At 44.3% G+C, this 19,287-nt stretch overlaps 1 protein-coding gene across 6 annotated transcripts in view; it reads right to left on the bottom strand.

The window, feature by feature from the left end:
* ERBIN (erbb2 interacting protein) overlaps window positions 1-19,287 on the bottom strand; it is a 252,164-nt gene that overhangs the window by 44,238 nt on the left and 188,639 nt on the right. For 5 of the 6 annotated variants that reach the window (XM_075932367.2, XM_075932362.2, XM_075932363.2 and 2 more), the window contains 8 exons: window positions 17,212-17,356; window positions 10,251-10,323; window positions 6,929-7,058; window positions 6,389-6,504; window positions 5,169-5,238; window positions 3,968-4,067; window positions 3,271-3,392; window positions 728-898 (listed from right to left, as the gene is read on the bottom strand). In XM_075932367.2, coding sequence (XP_075788482.2) covers window positions 728-898; window positions 3,271-3,392; window positions 3,968-4,067; window positions 5,169-5,238; window positions 6,389-6,504; window positions 6,929-7,058; window positions 10,251-10,323; window positions 17,212-17,356 — 927 coding nt within the window. The remainder of the gene's footprint in view (window positions 1-727; window positions 899-3,270; window positions 3,393-3,967; window positions 4,068-5,168; window positions 5,239-6,388; window positions 6,505-6,928; window positions 7,059-10,250; window positions 10,324-17,211; window positions 17,357-19,287) is intronic. The other variant, XM_075932365.2, reaches the window with a different exon arrangement.

The following is a 19,287-nucleotide window of genomic DNA, read 5'->3' on the forward strand; positions in this document are numbered from 1 at the left end:
AAGTTCAAAAATAATTTCAACTGTGAAGCAAATATGAAAGGAAATACCTCAGACTATTAAGATGCCTGATTACAAAGTCATCTTCCCCCCCACATACCTGGTTTGTCACCCTTCTTTCTGAATCAGTGGACACCAATACATTACCAATTAGAATGGCAGACAAGTGAACACATTAATAAAAAACCATACAGGTGGACTGACAATGGGAGACATGAGTGGCTGTCACACCTTACCACCAAACATAATCAGCATGTTTCAGTCAATGAAGGATCCCCTAGATGATTCACCACTGCTGTCTTTTTCAGCTATTCTTATAAACCCTTTGGTCTGATGGGGAAAAAACAGCTCTCTCTGTGATCGTTCTGATTTCCAATGTGAGAGTCAACAAATAAAGGATGCTTAAAGGCAATGGAAAGGCATCTCACAGAAGATCAAACAAGCTACTTTTCGTGATGTGTCTAATTTATACTGGCTTCAGGAATGAGTCACTGTGGTTGCTTCCTAAACAGAGTCATTTAGAGGGCAGAAACTATTATTAACACAGAGCAGCCACTTTATTACCGGCCCTAACTGAATAGATAGGTTATCTTGTTTTCCTTTTTCTTCTCTTTGAAACATTTCACAAAAAGATTGAATTCGAAAGAATGCATCAATATATTGTTATGGAATATTATACTCTAGATCTTTGGAATAGACATCAACATTGAAAGAGGATATTGATTCTAACCTTTACACCCACATCTTTTACTGAAACTTGGGGGCCTTCTTTCTTTGACTCTTTGCCACCATCTTCAGTGGTTTCTTCATCTTTTAGTCTGTGTACTATTGTTTGAACCGTTTTGACCATATTCTTTAGTTCATCAGGATATGGTGTTGGATATCTCTTCAGATTTCCCTCCTGTGAAACAAAGAAAATAGGAGCAACAAAACAACTTTAAAACATGAATATTCATGTAAATATGAATTTGAGAAGAAGGAATTAAAACACCTGCACAACTATTTTGCCATTTGAATTATATCTGGTTAAATCCAGGACTGCTGAGGTTAAATTAGCTACTCCCAGAAAACAGTTTTAGAATCATAGAATCATAGAATAATAGGACTGGAAGGGACCTCGAGATGTCATCGAGTCCAGCCCCCCGCCCTCAAGGCAGGACCAAGCTCCGTCTACACCATCCCTGACAGATGTCTATCTAACCTGTTCTTAAATATCTCCAGAGAGGGAGATTCCACCACCTCCCTTGGCAATTTATTCCAATATTTGACCACCCTGACAGTTAGGAATTTTTTCCTAATGTCCAATCTAAACCTCCCCTGCTGCACTTTAAGCCCATTACTCCTTGTCCTGTCCTCAGAAACCAAGAGGAACAAATTTTCTCCTTCCTCCTTGTGACACCCTTTTAGATATTTGAAAACCGCTAGCATGTCCCCCCTTAATCTTCTTTTTTCCAAACTAAACAAGCCCAGTTCATGAAGCCTGGATTCATAGGTCATGTTCTCTAAACCTTTAATCATTCTTGTCACTCTTCTCTGTACCCTTTCCAATTTCTCCACATCTTTCTTGAAATGTGGCGCCCAGAACTGGACACAGTACTCCACTGAGGCCTAACTAGTGCAGAGTAGAGCGGCAGAATGACTTCACGAGTTTTGCTTACAACACACCTGTTGATACAACCTAGAATCATATTTGCTTTTTTTGCAACAGCATCACACTGTTGACTCATATTCAACTTGTGGTCCACTATGACTCCTAGATCCCTTTCCGCCATGCTCCTTCCTAGACAGTCGCTTCCCATCTTGTATGTATGGAACTGATTGTTCCTTCCTAAGTGGAGCACTTTGCATTTCTCTTTATTAAGCCTCATCCTGTTTACCTCTGACCATTTCTCTAACTTGCTAAGGTCATTTTGAATTATGTCCCTATCCTCCAAAGAAGTTGTAACCCCACCCAGTTTGGTATCATCTGCAAACTTAATAAGCGTACTCTCTATCCCAATATCTACATCATTGATGAAGATATTGAACAGTACGGGTCCCAAAACGGACCCTTGTGGAACTCCACTTGTTATCCCTTTCCAGCAGGATTTAGCACCGTTAACAACAACTCTCTGACTACGGTTATCCAGCCAATTATGCACCCACCTTATCGTGGCCCTATCTAAGTTATATTTGCCTAGTTTACCAATAAGAATATCATGCTAGACCGTATCAAATGCCTTACTAAAGTCTAGGTATATGACATCCACCGCTTCTCCCTTATCCACAAGGCTCATTATCCTATCAAAGAAAGCTATCAGATTAGTTTCACAAACCCATGCTGGCTATTCCCTATCACTTTATTACCTTCCAAGTGTTTGCATATGATTTCCTTAATTACCTGCTCCATTATCTTCCCTGGGACAGACATTAAACTGACCGGTCTGTAGTTTCCTGGGTTGTTCTTATTCCCCTTTTTATAGATGGGCACAATATTTGCTTTTTTCCTGTCTTCTGGAATCTCCCCTGTCTGCCATGATTTTCCAAAAATCATAGCTAAAGGCTCAGATACCTCCTCTATCAGCTCCTTGAGTACCCTGGGATGCATTTCATCAGGACCTGGTAACTTGCTGACATCTAACTTTCCTAAGTGATTTTTAACTTGTTCTTTGTGTATCCTATCTTCTAAACTTACCCTCTCTCTGCTTGTATTCACTACGTTAGGCACACCTGCAGACTTCTCGGTGAAGACCGAAACAAAGAAGTCATTGAGCATCTCCGCCATTTCCAAGTTTCCTGTTACTGCTTCTTCCACCTCACTGAGCAGTGGGCCTACCCTCTTTTAGTGTGTTGTCTAGGGCACAGAAGGCCTGTCCCATTAAAGTGGCTGCAGTTCAGTTTCTCCTTGTAGTATATTTATAGAAAATTCAAGGTACAGTTCTTAATAGCTGTGAGATCCCAATGATTCTTTACAACTATTGTCCTGATTTTTTTCAAATCATCATAGTTCAGGATTATTGCAGAAATAAGCAGTATTGCCTTAAACCAACTCACAGTTTAAGATGTATTCCATTTCAGTAGCATGTCCTAATTGGCCAGGAAAAGGAGAGATTCACTAATCAAAAAGGTTTCTCCTTGGGTAATTTAACAAAAAGAGGGATGAAAAGAAAACAGGTTTTACACTTTTTAATTCTTCAGCTACCAAATACTCATCAGTGCAGATAGAGGTTGATAGCCATTAGCAAAAGTAAAGGTTAAAAATTAGCCATCTAAAATGGAGTTGGCAATACTGACCCTAGGTGGTGCCTCCCTTTCATCTTTGTCTTCATCACATTCAAATGCCACCTGAGCACGTTGTTTTCTCTGCTCCTCCCACAAAGAGGGATTGAAGCTTTCATTATCAGATATGAACAGAACTAAATAAAAAAACCAAACACAATTCTAATAAATACAGAACACATTACATATTAGAAACCATTGCTTTTTAATTTCTTTCATTAAGTGGCATTAGTATTTATATCTGAGCTTGAAAAAGTAAAGAACAAGTTGTACAAAAAACTAAAGACCTTTTATCTTAAGACCAACTATGCTGCAACTCGCTGCATTGAGAACTTGCCTGCTTTCTATTAATAATATCTTTAACTACAATCTATAGTAAAAATCCTCTGCAAAGCTGTATTTCAGTTTTCAAGTATTCCACAAAAGGAACTCTCATGAGTTGAGCCTGCCAACAGCAACAAATTAGGCAAGCTGCTTTTCTGATTATAACCCATAAAGGCTGATGTGGCAACACTCAACTTGATTCCACTAATATTTATGTATTTCCTGTAAAGAAAGATTTACCTGCCAATATCCCAGACAAAAATTTTCAAAAAAAATTATTAAGATCTAAATGTTTTTATATACTGAAGATCATGTTCTCTGATCTCTTTCCATTTTTACTTTCATTGGTCAGCATTTTTGACAAAAAGTGTAATTCAGAAATTCCTACCATCCTCACTCCTTGGTTGCTGGGGGAACATGTAATTAGTAAGCACCGTTTTCTGTGTTTCAGGGTCGACTTCTTTTTGGAGGGGGATGAGTGGTTTAGACTAAGAAAGGAAAAAATACTGAGAAAGTGTACATGTGTGACATACAAATAGAATTTAAACATTTAAATCCCTGCTACTTATCTACACAATGCAGATTACATTTAAAAATGTGATCTGTCTGGCATTAATTCCAGGGTATTCTTCTCTGAAGGATTTTTACAAATTATGCAAAAAGTTATATCAAAGTAATATCTATTTTATAATACTGGCATGGGAATTCTATAAACCAGAGGATCTCAAACTTCATTGCACTGTGATCCCCTTTTGACAACAAAAAAATGCTACATAATCCCAGTAGGAGGGACCAAATCACGTGTCCACCTATGCTCCTCCACCCTGGGCAGGGGCCGAAAACCCAAGGGGCAGGGTCCTGTAGCCTGCACTTCAGCGCCCACAGCTGGGCCCCAGTAACTCTATGTCAGTCTTGGTGACCCCCATTAAAATGGGGTCACGAGCCACTTTGGGAACAGAATCCACAGTCTGAGAACTACTGCTATAAATTAACACTCTATAATAGTCTATTAGAGATGCATAAAATGGATGGATATCTATACACAACAAAGTATGTGGACATATGTCGTTCTAGGACATATCGTGGTCCCAAAATATTCTACATCTGGAGTGTACGTTATCCATTTAAGCTGCAGGGGAGTGCATAGAACAGAATAATTTTATAAACTAAAATTTAATCAGGATAGTCGATTCAGTGCCCTGCTTTACAAAAAAAATTAAAGGATTTTGTAATTACCAGTGTAGTTGCTACCTTTGTTTTATCTTGCATCTGAAATAATGTATTTCTAGCAGCATCGTATCCCTTACCATTTTGAGCACTGGTTGAAGACTGACTCAAAGAGAAGAGACAGTGTTATCTACTACATCATCTGTGCTAGCAATATTGTTGGTTTCCCATGAGTATGAATATCTGCCACTGACTGCTGTTTGGTGTATAAGAAATGAGAAAACTACAACCCAAGGTTGTCTTGGGTGTATCTTCAGGTTATCACTTTTTACCCAAATGGTTGCGCCATAAAATTAACCATTTCTATTAAGAGTAACTTCGATAAATATCAATTATATGAACATATTAAAAATACTGTTCACCTGATTGTCTGATAGCCACATTGCAGTCAGCTGTTGAAGCTTTGTAAAACTATAGGGCAAATTCTTCAGTCTGTGAAAGAAACATCACAATATACAAGACAAGATTTTAATCTAAGCATGGCTGTCAAGACTAACCGTCTATTCAGAAACTATATTTGTAGCCTCTAAAAAGAGTACAGTATAATACATTTCAGGAAAATATTGTTAAATAAACAGAAGGGCAATAATTTGAGGGGAAACTAATCTCTTGTAGATGGTAAAGCTACATTGAGAAAGATAATTCCATTTGGTGGAGGATTTCAATATTTTGAATTTTTGTATTGTTCTGAATACCTACCAAACACCCCTACCCCCAAATTCTAAACTGTCACTAAAGCAAGTGACCCTAAACTACAGACCCCAGAACTTCTGTGGTCCCCAACTCTGAGACAGTCCACCTCGTGCACCATAAAGGAGCCAGGTAGACAAGCTGACAGAAAACCAGGCTGTGTTTTATCAGAATCCTGCCTCACTTCCAGAGGAACTTTGTTGAAATCAAACTCTCTCTATAAAGGTTTCCATTCAATGAATTTCCATTCCAGCAAAGAAAGTTTTTATCGCAATTTCACTGACCAGGTCTAGTAAATGCAGAGAGGCATTCAATGTACTATACAGTGTACTGGAATAGTAGTCTGTATCATGTCTTCTACTGTTTATACATAAATGACATTTAAGTCTTTCCTGACATACTGATTAGGATAGTCTTCTAAATAAACCCCAAATGAATAAATGTGAATGATTATGAATAAAATTGTGCCACATAAAGGAAAAGAGATGCATTAAAATTACTCAGGCTTTACTACTACAATGTATCTTGTGGATTCTCATGCAGCTGGAAGAGTATAATAGCAATAAAAATGTGCAATGGTACAGTTCTGCTTCTTCAGTCACTACCACTGCAGTGACTGGAAAGCAATAAAGAAGCTTTTATAAAATGTAGAGAGGTCTCAAAAATGCAACAGGACAATTATTATGACAAATAATAAAATATCAATTAAAGGTGTTATTTTTTAATTTAAGATGAGAAAAAATGCCAAGAGAAAGAGCACATTTTTGGAAGGGTGGAGAGAAAAGCATATTTTGTACAGAATGTGTTGGAGATGCAATGCATTCAGGTTCCAATCCTTGAGATGTTTCTGTATTTCATGCTATAATTAATTAAATGAATTCAATTCACCAACCTATTATCACTTAGATTGATGACTTTTAATTTCTGCATATCACCCATTTCTTCGGGGAGAAATTCAAGTTTGTTGGAATGCAGAAATAGCACTGTTACATTTTTCCAGTTTCCAATCTGAAAAAATAAATATGATTATTCAGTTTTACAACTCTACTCACACTGATTTGCAAAATTAGAATGAACAAATCTAATATTAAAATTATTTTGTGTTTAATATCTGCTTCATTCTTAAATATGATAGTGAACATTCCATTATAATATTAAGTAACTATTCTTTCATTTTGTATCATTTTGTTTATAAACTAAAACTTCAAACACTTTTGCAAAAACAAGCTTGCCTCAAAATATTTCAGTACTTGGATTCCAACTGCTTGAAAGCCACTATCTGTACATCAATCAATTTTTAAAACCTTTTCAGAAAATCCAGTCAAAATCCATCATTTTGGTATCTGAAGTGAACAGAACTAAGATAAATATAAAATAAAGTCTAATATTCTGATAATATATGGATTAATATTTGCTCTGAGCAAAAGCATACCTCTGCTGGCAGCTGTGTTAAAAAATTATGATCTGAAGCAAAGGTCCTTATGTTAGTGAGTTGCCCAATAGATGAAGGCAAAACTTCAATCTCATTGAAACTACAATCCACTTCTTCTACTGATAGTAGCCTGAACAAAGGTAAAGAAATTCAAAATATCAACCTGACATATGTAAAAGCTTACCTGCTTTAACAATTCAATTCTTAAAATAATTAATTTTCATTATAATCAGAAATAAATTGATTTGCAATTAAATGTATGAATTAAACTCAAATGCTTGAGAGACCTAAATAATCATAAAAACATTCAGATACTTTCTGAACATGAACTATACTCTTTCCTCATGTATTCAGGCCAATGAAGATTTTTTTCTCTTAATCGCCTTAGTCCATTTTTCACTCTCTGCTACCTCAGCAAAATCTTTAAATCTAAATGGCTGAAAACCTGTCCTAGTGCTCAGCATTTTCACTTACATTTTTTACTCACTGAATCATAAAATACTGTTTGAAGCACACTAGGTCATGGAAGCATTCAAGGAGGACATACCAGAACCAGAAGAGTGTCAAGTTGGGGTAGCAATGAAGGGATAAAGTCTTCTTTTAGGACTTAAAATTAGGACTATGGCATACAGGGAATACTCAATGTCAATGTGATGATGATCCCTTTTTTTTGAAAAGTGAAGATACAGGGTTGAAGTGCAAATTTAGCTTATTGGTTTTACATAAGCTGGCTCATTTATGTTTAATAGTAAATAAAAACTTGCAGGTGTATCTAATCACTTTAAGTTTGAATTCTGATGACCAAACATAATTTAACAAATTCAGTCCAGGAAGGCAAAAATAATATAATAGAATGAATGCCTATAGCTTTTAATACATCAATTCTTTTTTAAAGGCTAATTTCTCTACAGTATTTACATTTTGAACCACTGATTTTTAATAAAAAATTATTTGGTTTACTCTTTACTAAAAAGGGTGAATACCTAATGACAAAAAAGTGATAAATGTAGCCGTGTTAGTCTGGTGTAGCTGAAACAAAATACAGGACTATGTAGCACTTTAAAGACTAACAAGATGGTTTATTAGATGATGAGCTTTCGTGGGCCAGACCCACTTCCTCAGATCAAATAGTGGAAGAAAATAGTCACAGCCATATATACCAAAGGATATAACATCCTACTTCAGAAGACATTCAAATCTGCACTTGAAAGAGAATCCTTTGAACTGGCATTCATGCTAAAATTCGACACTCTCCGTGGGGGGGCTGAACAAAGACTCCAGCTATCTTACCCATTACAAAGATAGCTTCCCCAATTATCACGTCTAATACTATTAACTCACAGACATCTACCCTTCCCCACCTCTAATTTCATTAACTCACTGGTATTCACCTTCCTTCCTCCCCCCCCCTTGCATCCCCCTTCTGTTCTGAAATGTGATTTGTCCTTTTCATATGTGTTCATTTTTTTAATTGTATTCTTTGGTATATAAGACTGTGACTATTTTCTTCCACTATTTGATCTGAGGAAGTGGGTCTGGCCCATGAAAGCTCATCATCTAATAAACCATCTTGTTAGTCTTTAAAGTGCTACTTAATGACAAAAAAGATTGTTTGATCGAAATAATCTGATTTGTTGACTCTTTTTAAATCAGAGAAGACATTAATGGCTCATTGTTAAAACAGAACATATATATACTTCCAGAGGGGTAGCCGAGTTAGTCTGTAACAGGAAAAACTTAAAAAACAACTAATAGTCTAGGAGCACCTTAAAGACTAAAAAACATGTAGGCTGTGTCCAGACTCAGGGTTTTTTTCGAAAAAAGTAGCCTTTTTTCGAAAAAACTTCACCTGTGTCTAGACTGCAGCCGCGTTCTTTCGAAATTAAATCGAAAGAATGCGGCTTTTCTTTCGACGGTGGTAAACCTAATTCCACGAGGAAGAACGCCTTCTTTCGAAAGTGCTCTTTCGAAAGAATGCGTTCTTGAAAGCAAACAGGCTTTTTAGAAAGAGAGCATCCAGACTCACTGGGTGCTTTCTTTCGAAATTCCGCGTGCAGTCTAGACGCTCTCTTTCGAAAGAGGCTCTTTCGAAAGTATCTAGACGCTCTCTTTCGAAAGAGGCGTGCAGTCTAGACATAGCCGTAGATGGTATCACGAGCTTTCCTGGGATCTCCAAGTCACCCTTTTGTTTCAGGCCAATTCCACAAGCCAAATACACAGAGAAGGATTGGAACTTAACTTCATTCACAAGTTTAATTCTTATGCAAATGGTATGAATAGGGACATCCTCTGGCTTGCACACTACCTTCCACATCATAATGACTTAACTCACCAACCAAACAATGGAGGTGCTAATTGTTCTTATCAGCCTCTTGTAACTATTTGAACTATATACTCACTGTCTCTCTCTTTTTTTTTCTCCCCTCCTTTTTTCTCTTTTTTCCCTCCTCTCCCCCTTCCCCCTTTCCCTTATTTATTCTTGGATCTGGACTTCTAATACTCCTGTCATCTGAAGAAGTGGGTTGTGCCCACGAAAGCTCATGATACCATCTACATGTTTGGTTAGTTTTTAAAGTGCTACTAGACTATTTGTTGTTTTTTAAGTTTTTCATATAAATACCTGTTATTTCAGTTTATTAGAAATGTTTACAGTATGTAACTCATGTAGCCACAAATATGAAGCTGTAACTTTTTGTATACACTATGTTCCTCTACATTTTATTTTGATTGCATGTTTTACTAAATACATAAGTATTGTTTTGTTCTCTCACACTCCCAGTTCATTACATATTGATGCCTGAATGCAGGATTTATATCCTTGAAAATACAGTTACACATAGCCTGATGGATGTGAAGACTACTATGAATATAAGAAAACTTCATGAAGAGAGATTGGTGTAACCAGTCATACCAAACAAAGAGATATAGGTTGGATCTCACTGGTCCCAATGAGGGATTTTGCCAGATCAGGGGAGGTCATTCCTGGCCCTCCCGCCACTGGCCTGGGCACTGGCCTCCCAGCCAGCTTCCCCACCACAACGCCTTTCCCCCACTCTGCTTCCCCGCTGGGCTTCATTGCCCCATTGGGCAGCCCCGTTGCTGCATGTCAGGCTCCCAGCCCTGCCAGGCAGCCCCACTGCCCTGCCAGCCCGCTGGGTCCCCAGCCGCCAGCCCTCCATTGAGACACTCTGGTCCTGGAACATCCATGCTGAACCAAAGAGTCACAGGTTAGAGAGGTGCAACCTGTATAAAGAAAGCAGATGATTGTTAATGAACAACTTGCATAAAACAAGGCAACATTTCATTCAGATGAAACACTTACCCTCCTATGGAGTCTGGCAAATACATCAACTGGTTTTCATCAATTTTAAGTGTTGTTACTTTCTTTAGTGAGCCTGTTGTAAAATGAAAATCTAATCAAAAGGAGTAAAGTGTAATAACTGCAAGTTTCTATATTTGAAGGTAAGAATAAATGTTACTAGCAAGTCATATTGTCTTCCGTATTACCTGAAATCTTAGGAAACATATATCCTACCTCTCTCTTTAGGAAAAGAACGGTTACTTACCTGTAACTGTTGTTCTTCGAGATGTGATGCTCATGTCCATTTGAATTAGGTGTGCGCACCGCGTCTTCTGGAGCGTTTTCCCTAGTGGTACCCATAGCACAGGCAGAGCGTCCCCTGGAGTGGTGCCGCCATGGCGGGGCATAAGTACCCCTGCCGGCGCTGCCCCACCTCAGTTCCTTCTTGCCGGACACTCCGACAAAGGGGAGGTAGGGTGGGAGTCGAATGGACATGAGCAACACATCTTGAAGAACAACAGTTACAGGTAAGTAACTGTTCTTTTCTTCTTCGAGTGGTGGCTCATGTCCATTCGAATTAGGTGACTACCAAGCTAACCCCACTTCAAGGAGGAGGGGTCGGAGCAGTCAGAAACAAAAAATCCACGAAAAGTTGAACAACCCAAACAAATTTATTCAACCAAACGAACACAGAAAAAATTGTATAAAGTGCAATGTGACACTGATAAACCAAACATATTTACAATACAGAGCTGAGGACTGCAGAGCCCCCCCCCCCCTGCGTCCTCCCTGGCCTGTTGCGCCAGCACGTAGTGTGCCGTAAAGGTATGGAGTGACGACCACGTGGCCGCCCTGCAAATTTCAGTGATTGGAATCTGCACCCCAAAAGCTAGAGAGGACGCCTGCGCCCTGGTAGAGTGTGCTGTAACCCGGGGCGGGAACTTCCCGGCCAGGGCATAACACTCCCTTGATGCACCCTGCGACCCAGTTGGACAACATCTGGGTTGAAATGGGGAACCCTTTCACCCTGTCCGTGACAGCAATAAATAGCTGCTGAGACCTGCAAAAGGGTTTGGTCCTATCAATATAAAAAGCTAGCGCACGCCTAGCATTCAGGGTATGGAGCACCTGCTCCTTGGGTGAGGCGTGGGGTTTTGGAAAGAAAACCAGGAGATAAATTTCTTGAGACAAATGAAAAGGTGATACCACCTTGGGGAGAAAAGCCGGATGGGGGCGGAGCCTCACGTTATTGTCAGAAAACACCAGGTAGGGCAGATTTATAGTCAATGCCCTCAATTCGGAAACCCTGCGAGCCGACGTAATGGCCACAATGAATGCAACCTTCCAGGAGAGGTGCTTCAAAGAACACGTAGCCAGCGGCTCAAAGGGGGGGCGACATAAGTCTAAACAACACGAGGTTGAGGTCCCAAGCGGGGAGAGGGGGTCTAACCGAGGGATACAACTTATCCAAACCCGTAAGGAACCTTTTGACCACAGGGTCAGAGAACAGAGAAACTCCTGCCGAACCAACATGGAAGGCGGAGAGAGATGCCACATGGACTTTGATAGAGGAGATAGAGAGGCCACTAGACCTAAGTTCAAAAAGATATTCCAGAATGGACGGGACGGGGCACAGGATGGATGCACTCCCCTTCGGTACGCCCAAGACAAGAAGCACCGCCACTTAGCAGCGTACGACCGTCTGGTACAAGGTTTCCTACTACTTAGGAGCACCATCTGTACCTCCTGGGAACATTCCCTTTCTGGTTGGTTCAACCATGGATAAACCAGGCCGTTAGGTGTAGAGTCTTGAGATTCGGGTGAACCATGGTCCCCCCATCCCACAGTTGGGTTAGGAGATCCCGGGCTGGTGGGAGCGTTATAGGCTCCTTGGTGGACATGTCCACCAGTATGGGGAACCAGAATTTTCTGGGCCACCTGGGGGCTATCAGGATGACAGTGGACCTGAAGGTCTTGACCCTGGTCAGAACCCGGGGAATGGGGGGAAAGCATAAAGGATGCCCGCCGGCCACGTGACCGTCATGGCATTCCCTCAGCCCCAATAGGGAGCAGTAACTCTGACACTTCGTATTGCGTGCCGAGGCAAACAGGTCTAGTAGGGGATAGACCGACCTGCGAAGATCTGATGAAGGGCTGAGTCCCTGAGAGACCACTCGTGGGCTCCGAAGGACCTGCTCAGAGCATCGTCTAGTAAGTTTTTGCATCCCGGCAGGTACTCTGCCTGCAAAGCTATGTTGTGCTGTACACACAGTTCCCAGAGGCTCAGGGCCTCACGGCAGAGGGGAGGCGACCGGAAACCCCCCTGCTGGTTGATGTAAAATACAGCTGCCGTGTTGTCCAGACGGACTAGAACAGATCGATGAGAGAGCTTCGACAGGAAGGTCTCGCACGCTCTCCAGACTGCCCTGAGCTCCCGTACATTTATGTATAGAGCGCGCTCTGCAGAGTACCACAGGCCCTGGGTCCTGCGGCACCCCAGGTGTGCGCCCCAACCCAGGTCCGAGGCATCTGTGACCAGAGTGAGCGAGGGGGGAGGTACAGAGAAGAGGACCCCGCTGCACACCACAGACTCCTGAGTCCACCAGTGCAGCGAAACTATTACCTCCGGGGGCACCGTAAGAACTGTGTCCCAGTGGCCCCTGGATTGGTTGAATGCCGTTACCAGCCAAGCCTGTAAGGGTCTGAGCCTCATCCGGGCATGGCGGACCACGTACGTACACGCTGCCATGTGTCCCAGCAACCTCGAGCAAATCCTGGCCATTGTGGGGGACCGGGCTAATTCGGAGACTAGCTCTACTATGGCCAGGAACCTGGTCCTGGGGAGAAGCGCCCTTGCCAACCTGGCGTCCAGGAGGGCACCCACGAATTCGAGGCACTGAGAGGGGGTCAACAATGACATTTCCTCGTTCAGCATGAGTCCCAGCCTTACGAAGAGCGTCCTTGTGAGGGACACGTGGGCCTCTATTTGTTCATAGGAACAACCACGAATTAGCCAGTTGTCCAGGTACAGGAATACGTGTACCCCTGATCTGCGGAGGAACGCCGCCACAACTGCCATGCATTTTGTAAAAACCCTGGGTGCTGTAGAAAGGCCAAATGGGAGCACAGCAAATTGGAAGTGGCACCGGGACACAATAAAATGGAGGAACCTCCTGTGGCTGGGTCTTATCGCCACGTGGAAGTAAGCATCCCTGAGATCGAGAGTGACGTACCAGTCTCCTAACTGTAGAACTGGAATGACAGAAGCCAGGGTTACCATTTTGAATTTGGATTTCACGACCGCCTTGTTGAGTTCCTGTAGATCTAAGATGGGATGGACCCCGCCCTTGGGTTTGGAGACTAAGAAATATCGGGAGTAAAAACCCTTGCCCTCCAGGTGCGGTGGAATCCTCTCTACCGCCCCCTTTTGGAGGAGCGTCAGTACCTCCTGGCGGAGGGTGTCTTTGTGAAAATGTCCCTGAAAAGGGATGGGAAAGGAGGGTTGGAAGGGGGTGAGCTCAGAAAGGGGATGGTATAGCCACTCCTGACTATGTTTAAGACCCAGGCATCGTTTGTGATTTTTGCCCAGGCTTGAGCAAACCGGGATAACCTGGCCCCAAATGGGGGGCCAGAGTGGGAGGCTGGTGCGCGATTCTCTGGGAGCCTGTCAAAATTGTTGTTTGTGCTGTTGGGAGGGACCTTGACCAACCCCACAGGGGCTGTCCCCTCTTGGGCGGCGCCTACAGCCCCTTGAGGCCGAAGAGCCCGCAGCCGCCCCCATACTCCCACCAGAAGCACGAGGACGGCGTCTCCGGTATTCCCCATGGGGGATCTGGGACTACGGTCTCCCCTGCTGTCTGTAGGGCAGCTGACGATGCTGAGAAGCAGGCAAGTGGATCCCCAAGGACCGAAGGGTAGACCTCGTGTCCTTGAGCGTATGGAGCCTCGAGTCCGTATGCTCCGAGAATAATGCCTTGCCGTCGAAAGGCAGCTCTTGGATAGTAGATTGGAGGTATTCCAGACACTTGCAGCCAGGCACCATGGCGCATGACCACACCTGACGCCATGGTGTGGGCTGCAGAGTCGACTGCGTCCAGGGAGGGCTGGAGGGCTGTACGGGTGATGGCCTTACCCTCAGAGGTCATGGCCGCAAACTCCTGATGGGACTCGGCAGGGAGCTTATCCTTGAACTTATCCATGGCCTGCCAGGTATTAAAAGCATAACGACTTAGCATCGCTTGCTGATTAGCGATGTGGATCTGCACTCCACCACTGGCGTAGACTTTTCAGCCCATTAAGTCAAGGTGCTTGGGTTCCCTAGCTTTCGGGGACAGCCCCAGCTGGGGGAGCTTTTCCCTCTGGGCCGCTGCCTGGACGACCAAGGACCCCGAGACAGGTTGAGAGTACAAGTGCTCGTGCCCTGACTGGGGAACATAGTAGCGCCTCTCGACACATTTTAAGGTAGGGGTCAGGGTCGCCGGTGTTTGCCACAGGGCATTAGTAATTTTTGCCACCATTTTATTAAATGCCAAAGCCAAATGGGCAGGCGAGTCATCCTAAAGGATTTCGATCATCTGATCTGTGTCCTCCACGACGGGGTCCACCAGGACACCTAGGTTGGAAGCCAGACGCCGGAGCAGTTCCTGATGCGCTCGGGCATCCATAGTAGGCAGGGCCGGTGCTGGATCCGCCAGGGCTTCGTCAGGAGACGATGATGACGATGACTCCTGGATTGGTGCTGGATCTACCACAGGAGCCGCGTGCGTACCGGTTGGATATAGGGCACCGCTTGCGGGCACGTTTCCGGCACCGGGGCCTGAGCTGCAAGGCCCGACGTAGGCGGCCTCTGGGGGGAAGGAGGAGGTCGCAACAACGATGCCGATGGTTGTGTTCGGCGACCCGAAGCGTCCGACACCACAGAGGGGGGCATGGGCCCCTACCACTGGTGGTACGCCCACGGCGTCGAAAAAGGCCACTGCAGATGCGGTGGCCAAGTCTGCTGCACCTGTGAATGGTCACGTTGATGCCGGGAACGGGATCTATTGGCCGAGGAGGGCTGCCAAAGATCCCGACCTGAGGGATGTCGCATCGGAATCCAACGAATAATCGGACTCTGGCCAGGGAGGCGCCGACGAGGAGTGACCTGTAACTGACAGAGGGGCAAACCTGGCCATGGACTCGGGCTTGCCGGCATGTACACGCCGGGGACGTGCCAGTGCCGGTGCCTGTTGCGGCACCGGGGTACCTAGGCCCAGTGCCGAGAGTGTTGTTGGTGCTTGCGGCACCGGGGGACCCAGGCCCGGTGCCGAAAGTGGTGTTGGCACTGAAAGAGGTGCCAGGAGGCCCAGTCTCGGTGATGGTTGCATCACCGGTGCAGAGCACAATGGTGCCGAGACCAACCCGGAAGATGACGACATCACTGTCGGCTAGGGCACCTGCAAGGTCCACATGGTCGGTGCCGGTGCTTGCGACGGTGTCAAGACGTGCATCGGTGCCAAAGAGCCCGGTGCCAACGAAGTCGACGGTACCGCAGACGTTGCCAAAAGGCTATGGTCGTACGGCACCCGGTGCAGCCAAACGAGGAGCCGGGAGAGAGCACAGCACCGATGGGGGTCGAGCCCAGTCGGATGCCAAGTGAGGCTTAGGAGCCGGCGTCGATAACTGCGTCGATGCCGAGGCAATCGGTACTGGTCCCACTAGGGACGGTCCCGACACGTAAGGTGCCTGAGCCTGCCGGTCATGTCAGTGCGGAGGCGAAGCCAGAGCCAACACGGCCTCTGGCGTGGGTGACCTCGACCCTTCTGCCTCAACTGATGACGGAGGGGAAGTGGTGAGACTGATGAGGTCCTGCGCTGCCTCAAAGGTATCCGGCGTGGACGGGCGGTGCGGGGGTAATTGCTCTGGGCTGGAGGGGCATTATGCTCGCTTACGCCACACCGCAGTGGATGTGTGCACCGGTGAGTCGGCACCACGGTGCAGGGCCGGCATGGTCTTCTGAGACAGGGACCTTCCACGAGACTTTTTCGCCCTCTTGGATGCCGGAGAGTGAGACTGGTGCCGGGATCTCGACGCCGAGGCCCAGGCCCGAGGCAGGACATTCCACGTGGATGCCGGCGCACTGCGCACCGTAGGGTGGCCAGTCGGTACCGGCTATAAAGCCATTTCCATGAGGAGAAGTTTTAGGCGAGAGACCCTCTCCCTTTTAGTGCGCGGCTTGAAAGACTTACAGATCTTACAGGCGTCCGTGAGGTGGCTCTCACCCAGACACTTCAGACAGTTGTCGTGTGGGTCTCCTTTGGACATGAACTTTGCGCAGACAGCGCACGCCTTCAAGCCTTGTGGCCCTGGCATTCCTCATCCCCAAAGGGGGAGGAGGAACAAAGGACGAAGGAGACACTAACTACCTAACTAAAAGAACTATTTACAATGCTCAGAGAGAAACGGGAACCATTAACTAAGCTGAGAGAGAGACACGCTCCAACGACCGTCACGGGCGGTAAGAAGGAACTGAGGTGGGGCAGCGCCGACAGGGGTACTTATGCCCCGCCATGGCGGCGCCACGCCGGCGCTATGGGTAGGGAAAACGATCCGGAAGACGCAGTGCACGCGGTGCACACACCTAATTCGAATGGACATGAGCAACCACTCGAAGAAGAAATAAAGAAATTAGTTTACAGAGTTTCATTTCCAGCATATCATGTGTCAACCACAAAGGAAAGATAAATTCCTTATCAGTAGTTTATATCAATACTTTGCCATTCATTTTTAAAAATTTTTTCAAAATTTGTGATAAAACTGCAGTCCTCAAATGTTATTTAACCATGCATTATGATTTCTGTCCTGCACATCTATGAGTAGAACAGTTTATGATTACTGTTTTGATTTTTGGATCCATATGGTATTCCATGTTGTACTAAATAAAGTTTCGTCAAACAGCTACCTTCATTTTAAAAAAGAAGCACATAAATTAGATAATACAAACCAATGGACTCTGGAAGTTGCTGAAGTGAATTACTGGATAATAGCAAGTCTTGTAGGCTTTCACAGCCTGAAACACCTTCTTCAATCATTTCAATGTTGTTTTTAGAAACATCCAAGTAGGTCAGCTGTTTCAAACTGCCAATAAACTAAATATGAGGGAAAAAATAGATTAATTCTGCAATTTCAAGCAACAAAGAAAGCCATTATTTCCGATAGTTTACTGACTCTTAAGTCATGTTTCTCAGATGGGAAGCCCCAACCCAAAAGGAGGTTGTATGGTGGGGGTCACAGGAGTGGTAGCTGTTGGCCAAATGCCCAGCTTGGAAGGCAGCACTGCAACCATCAGCAGTGCAGAAGAAAATATGAAGCGGGGCTGTCACAGCATGATCTCTTTTCAAAGGAGTCCCAGAAAAAAAGTTTAAGAATCCCCGCTCTATCTTTTCTTGTTCCATAAAACTATTGTTATCATTGAGGAAATCTGATACTAAGTAGCCAAACTATATCATGGTACCAAATTTATTTTTAAATATATAAATATCAAAATGCATTATATAGTCTCATGCATGCCTGCACAAAGTCTAAATGTAAAAAAACAATCCAGATGTCAGGGTTTCTTTTTCAGTTTAATTAATTTTACAGTTCAGCCTCCAGACTAGTGAGTACTCTTCCAATCTGAAGACTTAGGTTCAAGAATACTCTTTAATTTAGCACAAGCAGAGATTGTACCTAATGTAATCATGTAAGTGTTATAATTTATCACAGCATTATTTTCTTCAAGCTCTCAACTTTCTCGCAGACAGTTTTTGTAGAAGTTGAACTCTACCTTCCCTTAAAATGCAACTCCAATAGCAATCATTAATTGGGATAGGTTGAGAGATTAAACAAGCAAAACCTAAGTTTGTCATATGTTTACGTAAACGTTCTTATTTTTCTGCATGGCTCAAGCATACACAAATGTTTATGAACACTAAACCAACCAACATCAATATAAGTCACTTATGGACAGTTCTACCAAGCTTGGACTGTACAGTAGAAAGGCTTTAAAATATTTTCTATTGAATGGGAAAAGAGACTAAGGATGGCTGTAACTCAGTTCCTATAAAAGTTTTGTAGACAAAAGTAGACTGACTATTGCCTCACATATTAGAAGAGCACTACTGAAGTACAATTTATATGAAAATATAAAATCAGCAGTGAAGTTCTAAAATAAACAATTTGATGCAATTGTAAGAACATGTCACACCAAAGTTCCATTTAGCCAGAATCCTGTCTTCTAACAGTGGCCAAAGCCAGGTGTTTCAGAGGGAATGAATAGAACAGGAAACCATCAAAAAATCCATCCCTACGCTCCCCACTCCCAGCCTCTGGCAAACAGAGGCTAAGGATACCATACCTAGGGTTGCCAGGTGTCCGGTATTCTACTGGACAGTCCGGTATTTGTGCTCTTTGGCTGGTAAAAAAAAGTCAGAGAATACCGGACATGTGCAATGTCCGGTATTCTCTGATTTTTCCGGCTGCGCACTGGATGGAAGCCTGGCGTGGGGAGCGGCTGGAAGGCAGGGCCACAATCAGCGCTAGGATCCTGTGACTGCGCAGAAGCCTGGCGGGGGCAGGGGGAGTGGCTGGAGCTCCCAGCAGGGAGGCGGGGCTGCAATCGCTGCTCTGGGCGTTTCAGAAGCCTAGCCAGGGCGGGGGGGAGCAGCTTGGAGTCCCAGCCACTCCCCCCACCTCTGCAAGGCTTCTGAAGCACCCAGAGCACTAGCAGGTGGGGAGTCCCAGCTGGGAGGCAGGGCTGCAATCGCTGCTCTGGGCGCTTCAGAGGCCTAGCCGGGGTGGGGGAAGTGCTTGACCAAAAAATACCGGGTGTCTGGTATTTTTTGGGAGACCATCTGGCAACCCTAACGATACCTGCTCATCTTCCATGAATTTATCTCGCTCCTTTTTGAACTCTATTATAGTCTTGACCTTCACAATATCCTCTGCAAAATAGTTTCACAATTTGGCTGTGTCTAGACTGGCCAGTTTTTCCAGAAAATCAGCCACTTTTCCAGAAAAACTTGCCAGCTGTCTACACTGG

The sequence above is a fragment of the Pelodiscus sinensis genome, chromosome 6 (assembly GCF_052426305.1).
Source record: "Pelodiscus sinensis isolate ZL-2025 chromosome 6, ASM5242630v1, whole genome shotgun sequence".
Taxonomy (NCBI): Eukaryota; Metazoa; Chordata; order Testudines; family Trionychidae; genus Pelodiscus; species Pelodiscus sinensis.